The sequence below is a fragment of the Ylistrum balloti genome, unplaced genomic scaffold (assembly GCF_031769215.1).
Source record: "Ylistrum balloti isolate Yb309-2 unplaced genomic scaffold, AGI_CSIRO_Ybal_v1 Utg369726, whole genome shotgun sequence".
Classification (NCBI taxonomy): domain Eukaryota; kingdom Metazoa; phylum Mollusca; class Bivalvia; order Pectinida; family Pectinidae; genus Ylistrum; species Ylistrum balloti.
Window position 1 is genome coordinate 692,244 of NW_026781943.1, and position 12,408 is coordinate 704,651.

The 12,408-nt window shown below is 37.1% G+C and overlaps 1 protein-coding gene across 1 annotated transcript; it reads right to left on the reverse strand.

Moving 5' to 3' along the window:
• Positions 1–913: 913 nt before the first annotated feature.
• LOC132565611 (beta-1,3-galactosyltransferase 1-like) lies at positions 914–2,101 on the reverse strand. The gene has a single exon (XM_060230257.1). It carries the CDS (start codon positions 2,099–2,101, stop codon positions 914–916), a length of 1,188 nt encoding a protein of 395 aa, XP_060086240.1.
• Between the last annotated feature and the right edge of the window lie 10,307 nt (positions 2,102–12,408).

Genomic DNA, 12,408 nt, shown 5'->3' on the forward strand with positions numbered 1-12,408 from the left:
AATAATCAACGGATATCGCCCAAGTTCTCCGCAAACCATACAGTTGGGTGTATGTTTCGATACATTTAGTATGTATTTACAATATTTCGTATGTACATGTTCAATAAGGTTCAACTTTGAGAAGCCCCACACTTCACAGCCGTACAATAATATCGGCTTGTTGTACGTGTGTGTTTATGATTCTAGTACAACATGTTTCATCTGTCGATCATACATTTTGTCATTAAATAAACAAACATCATTTTTCTTCATTATTCTTTAGGCACATTTTATCTTTTCTCTGTCCTTTCCTCCATCTTTTCTTATCTATAACTGTCTTATTCTTTCTCTCTTTAGAAACAGTACAACGCATCATGTTTTTTCTCTTGAAATAATGAATATGTTTTGCTTTAGTTACATGTATATGAGTATAAGTATATATGCTAAAAGATATGAATTCCCATTTATTTGAAAATATAGAATATTAAAAATGTGGTTTTTTTTGTACTGCTGTTCAAAATTCAACAATAAAAAACTACCAAAACAAATATAACATTAAAACAAAATGGATAAGGCTTTTCACTGAAGTCAGGAAACGCACTACGGACGAAATCACCATATGATACAGTTTAAATCCTTTATTCAAAACTGTTTTGAAATGTGTTTTCCCTTATATGTCTTTTGTACATTACTATGCTCTGAAATGCAGGACAATAAATTAGATTAGTTACAAACAGTAAAATAAATCCGTTTTGAATGATTTTCATTTTCAATGGCATTTTATTCAGGTCTAAAGACACTTGTAATGATGACTTCAAAAAAAATCAAGAATATTTCACTGTGTGAAGAAGGCATTTCATATCACCGTTTGTCAAAATGTTTTCAAATATCTGAAAACATTTGTTGATGGCATGGAGGCATCTTATCGAATATTTTATGAGGAATCGGAGACCTCTTGCTCCACTTTTTGTAAATACAACCATGCAGTTTTCATACTAGAAGCAGAATAATGATGGTTTGCTATCATAGAGGTGTTGAAGACTCGACTGCCCATGCGCACTCTTGTCATGTAAACTGAACCAATGTACACGGGAGAGACTTGGAGCTTATATGCTAAAATACCAAGGTAACAATCGTCTAGGATAAATTTCTTTGTGTATTGTGAGGCGAAGTGTAAATCAATGACGAATTCCATTGTCATTATCATAAATCCGCCTGATGGCATAGGAGGATATTCTTCGTGAGGGTAGTCGTTTGGGGACACATACCACTTCACTTTTACATTTCTGACTGGTTTGTGTGTTTGGATAAATCCTCCGAAAAATATTGGTGAAGTCACTTTGTGTTTTAAAAATTCCACCAATCGTGAAGTTGATACTAATACATCGTCATCAACGAAAACTACGAACTTTGAACGGTTACAGTGTTTCGCGGTCCAGTGAATCGACCCAATAGTCTTTAGTGTGTTATTGAAGTAATTATCAAAAAACGACATCAAAATCATATCCTTATACATATCATTTTCATTTTCTAAGGCTGCTTGAGTATTTTCTTTTTTCGAATTACCAACAAGAAACATCCTTTCAAAATTATATTTATGCATCAATTTCGAATTCGCCCAAGTCTCCCTGATCGTCGATCGGTATTGATGATTTTGAACGGAGGACTTTATAAGAAAAATAAAGAACGGCGAACTATTAACACAACTATCTACACTGTGGTATGCAAATTCATACTGGTATGGAAATATTGGTTTGTGGTCTACTGACAAATTTGCTCGAAGTTTTCTTACAAGCTCAACCATATTGATATCCAAAGGGTAAGGGAATTTCGTCCACTGCGCTTGTGATTCATTTAACATGTTTTCTTTCGTATCATTTACGGACTTCTGAAAGTGTCCATCTTTCTTACGTAACGTTAATACGTCTGCACTATCATTTGTGTTGTGCTGGAAATCTTTCTGTTTTAACAGCACTGACAAGTCCTTTAGAAAACTCTGCTGATATCTCCTTCTATCGTGGTTTTTCAGCATCCAGAATAACGTTCCAGAAATAGCCACTGACATCAAAGCCATTGATATGAATATTCGTTTCTTGAAAGATGTCATCCTGAAAACAGACATATTCGATTTATTCGATCGTCTATAATTTCTTATTGAGATCTAATTTACGCTGCTATAAAATAAGCACCTTTGGTTCGTAAGAAGCAGAGTTACGGTCCAAAAACTTTTACTCTATATCACTCACTACATATTTTAGTCGGAACAGCGACAAAATGTTTTTACATGTAATGTTTTCTATGTATATATAGATATATCAGGCGATTTCAACAAAGAAATAACAAAATTCTAACTCAATCGATAGGACGAAGGCCGAATAATGTCTTGTCAAACTTGGTTAAAATTATGAGTAAAGGATGACGGCTTGATGGTATGCCCATTTTTTATCCTGACTGACCCCCAAGGGCTGATGGGTGGAGCCGAAAGGGATCTAATTGACTTAAATTTCAAAAGTCTTCTTCTCAAGACCCAGATAAGGTAGAATCAAATACTCTTCATGATTGGGAGCATCTTAGGGTGTTTTAACTATCCAAATGAGTCTCACATTTCTTCCTTGGGAGGAATATGTTTTTAAACTTTACTGTAATTTTCATATAAAAATAGCATTTTTGAGCAAAACGTTGGCTATTTCCCAATTGAAATAACTTTATTAGAATTATCATTAAAGTATGACAGTTTTGATGATATGCATGTATTGACACAGGCTTACTATATTCAGTGTCACAGTTTCTGTTTCATGATACTTGGTAACTATCCTTTAAACTTTATATTCAATATTGCTTATCTCAGGTAACCTTAAAGGCCGCTAATCCTCTTGTACTTTAAAAGTTGGATCTTCTCAATTCTTTTCTCTGCTTATGTTTTGGCTCCTTAATAAAATGAAATCTGAAAACCCCTTTTACGAAATAGCGATATTTAACCGTCACATCCAAGATTGTCGCATTTCAGCCATATGTGTGTTTTAAACAGTTCCAAAATCAAAAGAGCACTACTAGAGACCAAGAGGAATCTACATATGATTTAAGAAAGGGTTTTTTTAATCCAATATGGCCGTCTATCAGTCATCTTGTTTTCGGCTAGGGAACTAGGGGCATCTAGATGTGAAACTTCAGAAAGAACCATTTAGTACTTCATATGAAGTAGTGATAACAAACGTTTATTGTGAAAATCCAAGATGGTTGCCTGTCGGCTAGTTTTATCTATCAGCCCCGAAATGAAACAAATAAATGCACAACAAAGGAATAATGGGAAACCTACATATGAAATTTGAGAAAGTTCCGTCAAATACTTTTAAAGAATTATTGATGAAAATTTTATTGACAAAATCCAAGACGGACGGCTGTCAGCCATTCTGATGATGGTTGTCTAAAATAAACTTATAACTTACCTTACTTTCTTCTCCTGGCTTCTTCCCAACCGTCTTTAGTAGTCTGACAAGTAGTCATTTAAAAGGGTCTCTTTACAGGACGTAAAGCAAAAACAACATTCTGTATTGGGCTATTAGACGATTTCATATTTAATCTCACAGCAGACAACAAAGATGGATGACGTGACCAGCCATTTACTGTATGTATATTAGCATTTGATATTACTATCCATGCATGTTACTTATCTGATCGATCGTTTTTTACATTACACAATTGCAATGATGTGTTCACTTAACTCCCCAAGTTGATCAACATTCATTTTGAACCGCATGATTCATGGCTTCACTGGAGCGTCACATTCCAATGCATAACCAGGTACCTCGATCTACCTCGGTGGTGTCGCTGACTTCTGAATGACGATCATGCCGGGAGACTGGAAGCTTTTAATATCACGCTTCAGTGCAGACAAGGATCAGGCTGTCCAAATGTGAATTTTGTTTATCAACTTGCGCTCGCTTTTAGGCAGTGCCTTTTTCATATTAATACTATAATAATTTTTCTTGACTTCACATACGAATACTATTTAAACCATACAAATAATGTAAATTTCAAGCCTGCCTATCAGAACACTGCAGAATGCTGATATATCTTGAAAGTAACTGGTATAATCCTGAGACATCCTTCTCCCCGAACGAAATTAAAGTATTCCGAAAGTCTTGAAACGTCCTTTCGCGCTAATCTACAAGCATATCGGCACGTAAAAAATTGTATTTCCCGTTGGTAAAGCCAATTCAATCGCAGATTTTGTTCAGAAAATAAGGTTAGGATTGCAGTTGTAGGATCTTTGCATATAAGGCGATTGAATCATGATGATAAGTTGATCTGTGGCACCACAGTATCCAAATTCCGTTGCAGAAGTGGTTGTGTAGTTGACTGCATATACGAGTTCATGGCTGCCTTGCACACATTTAAAGATGACATTCCTGTAGATTATATAGGAGTATAGGAAAACACATGACCAATGTGATTCTAAATTTAGTTTAAAGTCTATACCTTTTAGTTAAAAGCCAGAAGCAGTTTTCACACATCTAAATCGTACTCTGAAAAACTGTGTCAGATATTTAATATAATAGAAATGTCAATAAAATTAACAAACTCTTCATTTTTTTTTTTTTTTTTGTAACATTCCACCTCTTGTTAAAGTTTTGTCTTTAGCTGCACACCGAGGTTAATTTCTCATCAAATACAAAAAGCAATCATAACAAAACATAGAATACCTATATTTAACCATCTTAACAAATTTTCACATACAGTTTACATACAGTTAACTTAAATTTATTGATTTATTGCAGCATGTTAAATTTCTGGTTAGTTTGGAAATTTATAAGTTGTCGTCGTAAACCAAATTTGGAATGTTTTTATATCTCTGTATGACCATTCCAACACACGTTTTGAATTTTTTTTTTCACCTGCAGTTTACTACTGTCAACTGGACTTAAATTGATAACTTGTGCCATGTTTAGAATTAATTGTTTAACTCCACATTGAGCTTAATTTCTAACCAAGGATATAATCTGTCATAAGGAAACATAGAATCTACTTTAACATCTAAATACACATTTCAGAATATGATTTTCACCTACAATTTCTTATTATTTAAACTTTAATAGTTATGCCATTAATAGTGCCATTTTAAAGTTTTATTCTGAATTTTTTTTTCCTGTCAATTAAAAAAGAATATTAGCAAAAGAGCAAAAATATCATTTAACTGTGATATTTTTGCTTATACTTGCAAAACAAGCAAGTTAATGATATGATAAACAAAAACTTAATTTGCTTTCATTTCATTGAAGATTTATAGAATACATCATAAATCATTTATTTTATCTCATCAGTTATACAAAAGGGCTGTCAGAGGGCTATCTGATTATTGCTCGATTTCCTATGTTTCGATTCATCAGGTAATTTAGAATTGGCCCTTGAGCCTGGATCCACCCCTTGAGACAGTTTCTGGGTTATATCTTTGAAAAGGTCGAGATCCCCATCCACTAACTATAGATAACATGCTGCGCATGAAGAGATAAAAACAATCGTGATGCATGAATTGACCCTTGGGTCTGGTCTGTCTGGCCTCACTCCTAGGAACTCGCTTTCTTGGTAATATCTTTGTTGAGAACCCCATCCCTTAACCATATGCTGGGCATTAAGAGATAAACACATTTATGATGAAGAACTGGCCCCTCTGAACTGAATTTTCAATTTATACCTTTAAAACAGTGACAATCCCCCCTCATATATATATATATATATAGAATTTATTGATATCAAAGAGATCAACAAATTTGTTACATAAGAATGTACTCTTGAGTATGGCACACCTTTAGTGACATTATTTCAGGGTCATTTTTTGACATAGCTGAGATACCAACCTAATAACCATATAAACTCTTACTTGGTATCAAATGAGAAAGACAGTAATGACATAAGAATTTACTTATTACCATGAAAGGGCTTAAGTGACTGAGTTTTAATTAGGAAATATTTGAAATACCCAACATATAGGCATGTGTACCATTACTGGGCTTTAAGATCCAGGTGAATGATACAGGCCCTAAGGGCCTGTTGTTTTTTTAGTGTACAGTGGAGCTGCTGTGATCAGATCATTGTTATTATGAAAAATATAATGTAATCTCTGATGCTTTTGGTCATATCAGAGGTAAATATATAGTTACACAGTTGTGGCCAGGTGAACTATTTCACCTAATTCAATAATGTATTTTATTTTTCAGTTAATTTACTGTATTTTACATTAGTGTACATGTAGGTCAAGTTGTGTATTGTAAAGTTATTATGCAAATTAGGGTCTAAGTATATATTGACGAATTTTTAGTGCATAATTGCACCTGTATTATGTGTAATGCAGGGTAAGAACTGGTTATATCTATACACAGGTACTGGTGATGTATATGGAAAGTGGTAACCACTTAGTGGAGTATCAGTGTTGTATATGTTCTATGTATAGGTATGTGACCTACCTACCTAAGTATTGTCCAGTATTACCTGTACTGTCCATGTCTTGTCTGCATGATATTTGTATGTAATGTCCATAACTAACTTGACCCTTGACATGACCTTTTAATTGACCTTTTATTTTATTGGCTGTATTTTTGGAGGGAAAGTTCTTTGTGTAAATTGTCAGAAGGAAAAGAGCCTTAGCTGGAGATAGGTGTGTTTCTCACCTCTCGTAATAATGTGATATATACAGAAACTTAACTCTTTTTGGTACTTATCCTAGCAGATCGGGTTAAGGCGTATGATCCTCAACTCATAGTCGAGGTTCAATCTTTATACGCTACTACTTGGATTATATGGATTGCGGGTGGTAAAGCTCAATAAACGAACGAACCCGACCTGGTTGTCCTAGTCATTTTCTTAGACCCATGTGCAATCCGGTTACAAATTGGCGCCCATGTAGGTACCCGAGAATAGTACTTAGCCATGCCCCACCGGCGTAGCTGTAACCCTTGGAAACTCGAGGACGATTTATTTCCTGGAGGGGGAGTATGTAACCCTGGTAAAATACTAGCCGTAATATACCACTCGGCTAGAGAGAACTTCTCTTTAGCTCGATTGGTTGAGTGTCAGACAAGTAAGCCAGGGGTCCAGGTTCGATTCCTAGCGGAGTACCCGGCATCCAGGTGAGATCATCCCAGCATCCAAGTGTTACCCATATTAAGGACTAGTCTAGCACACCATCTACAATATTATAGGTGTGTAGTGTCCACCTGTGTATTCTCTGGGAGGCAATTTCTACCCCAGGAGGGGTATACAGTGTTTGGAATTTATTATCTGTGTGTGACTCGTGTGATTACGATGGGACTCCATGGAGCCGCTTGATTCGTAACGTCATTGACATACAGGTGATGAGATACAGCATACGGTAGGTGGATATTGTTTGAAGGCTGATTTTTCTTGAGAAAAGACTGTTTACAACACATTGTTATCTTTATTGATAGACTGGTATCAGCTGAAATGATGTGACCTTGACCCCAGGATGTACGTCCGGTTCACATGTACTTTTAAGTTTGTTTACCAGTGATACTACCCGCAAGAGCTGTTGATAGTGGACATTTCCGCGGCATTTTGAATATTTCAGTGGTGTTTAGACATTTGTATGACTTAACGTAACTGTGCTTAATCTCCTCTCGTATGTTCATTTGCAGATTATCCCATTTTTTACTCTCAGCCATTTATAGTGTACTTTGTCAATTAATTTTGCATTATTTTTCATTTACTTCTTAGGAAGCTTTAAGGCCAATTTAGATTCTGTGTACTTTGTGTTTGGTAATTAGTATATCGGCAAGTTGTATGGTGCTGACACATATATTTTTCGCTATACATTTTTTTCATTTTTTTTTGTAGTGCCTATGTGCTAGTTGATAGGAAACCTTTAGGATCTGATTGATTTTTATTTATTTAATTTTTTTGAAAAGTTTACGTCGTTCTTGGGGTTGGTACTGTTGACAGCACCGGACTGTAACAGAAACTGTATTAATACATTTATGCTATCTCTGGTGCATGTTATGTGTAAATGTGTTGTGTGTTTTAGCACGGACTTATATAACTTTCAATTACAAATAGAAAACATTTTCTGTTGAAAGATGATGATATAAACAATGCACCAGTAAGCAGCTCTTGTATGGATACTTTCTGGAACCAAGGAAGTTTCATATTTATCATTACCTGGAATAGCATTTTATAGATATCCTTTCATATTTTAGAATAATTCATTAATATAACATTAATGTATCATATACTATAGCTGCAGGTGATAATTTAAGAAAATCATGCACTTTTCCCTTTTGTTAGATGATTACCACATCTCAAAAATGTTTTCTCTTTGACAAAGAATCTGACATTTATCATCAAACTAAATGACAACGGAATATGGTTATTACTTCCTGAAGATTTATAATTACATTTTTATCTACACTTAAAAGGTAAAGTTCCACTCAATATAACTGTGCGTTTCTTTTCTTCTTTTTTTTTCTTTGCTGAGATGAGGTCAGGAAAATAATACCAAGTCTACTGTTAATTTAATGTATTATAATAAAATTATTTATTTTCTTCACTCAATAATGATTATTAAATTTAAAGTGCTGCAGGAGAGTTTAAGTAAATATATACTTATCAAATATTTGACCTGAATCAAAGAAAAATAAAAAGAAGTTTGCATTTTCTGAAACAGAAAATACTACTAATGTATGTAGGCCTACCTTTTAAATCGTTTCTCCCGTGTTTTCTAGAGGTGTGACCACGAAATCCAGCTATAGTCTTTAGCTGTTTACTACATACAGGGCAAGTATAGTTCTTGTAGTTGGTGGTAGGTTTTCTTGATCTAATTTTCGTTTTTTCACCACAACACACTCCTCAACATCACTTTCCAAATCGTTCTCTACATTGTCATAGTCGGTATATTCTTCCAGAAAGAAATCTAAGTCTATATCGCTATCCCAGGAAAGAAAATCAGACTCTTTTGACATTAACTCTTGAAGCTCCGATAACTTTTTTTTTTTTTTTTGAAGCTCCGATAACTGTAGTCTTCCTTCGATTAAAACGAAATGACTGTTTTAGACTTACCTCACTCTTCCCTTACGATTGCGTCGGGCTGGCGCCATCAGCACATATTATGGTTTCATTTAACGCATTATTTGGGCTGTGTATCGAGCTGTCAAATCAATGTCACATCATCGGTCGCTGATGTAAACAAAATGCCGGAAATCGAAAGAAGCGGTCCGCGCAGGCGCGATAGGAAGGATTAAAGGTAAATTGAGAGGCAGACAGTCGTTACGCTCCGCTGCGCAAATATAAAAGGTGGACAATACACATGCGGAGCTGAAGACAAGTTGCCTATCCCTGTGTATATAAGTCCGTGGTTTTAGTTTTGTTACAGGTAAGGTATTTATTGCAGGTTGAAGAATACATGCCTCTGAGGTTTATATACTGAATTACCTCCCTTGTGTCACCATTAGTATGTGGAATATGTGCAACTTTAATACGGCGTGAGCATTTTGCTGGGTTTTTTTTTTTGCAGGGAAAGTGTTGCACCTTGTTTGTGTTCTTTCAGTTTTAGGTTATTGTCAATCGCTGTTCACCATTGTATTGCTTGAATTATCCAGGTATATACTGTATTGTTGAATTGTGTAATACAACATATATGACCCAGGTCTGCATTTTGGGATTCTATTTCCTATCATTATTATTGGTACTGGTATTTCCTTATCCTCGTTATCTGTCGGACATGTCTGATCCTGTTGTGGAGATAGAGGAGAGCAGAAAGAGGAAGAGGAGATAGAGCCTACCAATGAGGGGACAACCCTATTGGAAACATTCGCCAAGTTGGGTGTTAAGCCGAAGTTTGAATCTCCCGCCGACCTTGAACTGTGGATGCTGCACTATGCCAAACACAAGTTGGAGCTATTCAACAGGCAACAGACCGACATATCCAAGGAGGAGGCTACCACTACAACGCCTCAGACGGTAACAGTACATCAGCAGATGGCACGCCTCTCTACATTCTCTGGTAATAAGGGCAAGATAGACACTACGTAAGAGCGATGGCGCTATTAGGTTGACGGCTACTTGCGTGACAAGCAGCACTCTCGGCCAACAATTCTGCAGGCAGTCAGACGCTCACTGAAGGAAGAGGCTGGATAGGTTGCCATGACAGTGAGATATGAAGCCACGTTATCAGAAGTTCTGGATAAACTGGATGGAATTTACAAGACAGACGAGCAAGGTGATGATTTGATGCAGGAAGTGTACACTGCACAACAGAAAGAGGATGAAGATGCCACCAGATGGGGATGTAGACTTGAGCAGCTTTTTACCCGGGCCATGAGGCAAGGAGAGTATGTGAATCCAATCAAGGCTAAGATGTTACTTCGGAAGATTTATTGGAAAGGCCTGAGGAAACCACTCAGACAGCTAACTGCTCAAAAGTATGACACAATCCAGGATTTTGATGAACTTAGAGCGTCCGTCCGGAAAGTGGAGAGAGGAAATGGAGCTGGAGACCAAGTCGTCCAAGAAAGCAGTTGCCAAGATGGTTAATACCTCCGCCATCAACCCTGACCAGGCATCATCTGAGATGCAGGAGCTGAAAGCTATGATTAACCAGTTGAGCACTAAAGTCTCGAAGGTTAGAGCCTGGCAGGATAACTACAAGGATGGAGGGAGGAAGGATGTAAAGGGAAAAGGAACCAGTAGTAGGAAGAATGCAGAGCAGCAACCCACCCCTAGGCGGGAGGTTGGAGGTTCGGACAGGTAGGGCACCTGAAGTTAAACTGTCGTGTGAGGCTGGACCACCAACGTAGGCCTTTAAACTCCAACGCACCTACGGGTTTGGGCGAGCTGTAGGTGTTTGTAAGAGCAGCCCTACCATTGAAGACCACAGCGATACAGAGGGACTGATTAGACACCCTAATGAAGTGGTATTATTTATGGAGGGGATGGAGACAAGTGCACTGTTAGACACAGGATCCACTGTTTCAACGGTGAGCCACAGCTTCTATGAAAGAAATTTTACGGATAGGCCTATTAGACCCTTAAAGGAAGTTCTACATGTAGAGTGTGCAGATGGAGAAGCTTTACCCTACTATGGTTACATAGAAGCTAACATTTCACCATCACTCTTGGGAAAAGACGACAACTATCAATGCTTATTCTAGTGGTGCCCGACAGTAGTTACAACTCGACAGTACCCATACTCCTAGGTACTAATATATTTAATATTATCATGGAAGAAGATTTTTACAGACAGCTAGTCTGAGGACACCATGGTATTTGGCATTCCGTTGTATACTACTGAGGGATAGGCAGCTGGAGCAGCATGACGATCGGTTAGCACTGGTGAGATCAGCAGAAACCAAACGGATCACCGTCATGCTTAACACCACAATCACCATACAGGGTTATATGGATAAGAAGCTGTCATACCTACCTGTTTGTGCTATCTTACAGCCTACACCAGGAACAGTAGTTACAGAGGACTTAGACATCACTCCCACACTTGTACCATACAACCAGGAGGTTTCAGGACTTATACCTGTGCAGATCTACAATGTTAGTACTCGGACAGTGACCATATCGCCAAAGTCTTTGCTTTGTGAGCTACAGCCAGTTACAGTGGAGACGATCAAGGACACTTCTGAGGAACATTTGGGAAAGCCCCAAGAGATACCGGTAATTATCAGTACGGAGCAATTAACAACAGAACAGCTCATGAAGGGGAGATAACTCATCTGTAAGTTTGACGACATATTCTCCAAGGATTATTTAATTCATTGTTCGAACTACATTCAAATTCGTAACACCCTGTTCACCGAACTGTCGTGGTATCAGGGTGATATCTCGATAGATGTACTTTTAAATGGAGACGTACGACTAAGTTCAGCTGAAAACTCACTTTTAGCTAGAGCTGTTCAAAAATTTATTGATGCCTCTGGGCGATTTGGCTAGTTTCTGCATTTCTTCCTTTGTACTATATATTCCCTTCTTCCTTCCTCACCTATCCTCCTTTCTTCTTTACATCCTTCTTTTTTTGTTTCAATGAAAAATATTATGATTCAATATATTGTTACATTGCTTGTAGTTAAGCATTGTTTTATCATTCATGTAATGGAGAGGGCTTAATAAGTTAGAAAAACTTGTGCCCAATCCAATTGTACAAAGTTTTGCAATAAAATAATTATTAAATCAAATAGTCTCATACACCGGAAGTGACAATCAGGTTGTTGACATTTTTTAGTTCGAGTAGTAGGGCCAAATGGGGTCCTGTAGCCGGTGGGAGGTCAGATGACACCTGAGTGATGGCAACCAGGTCTTAATAAACTCTGTTAGTCCTTCGTTACGACTGCTCTTCTCAAACAGCTCGGACGCTTCGTGGAGACGTCACAGACAGTCACGCCACGACAGGGAACTGGAGAACCTGGACACTTCAAC

Excerpts from the sequence above, each read along its gene's own strand:
- LOC132565611 (XM_060230257.1), bottom strand. The coding sequence starts at position 2,101 with ATGTCTGTTTTCAGGATGACATCTTTCAAGAAACGAATATTCATATCA.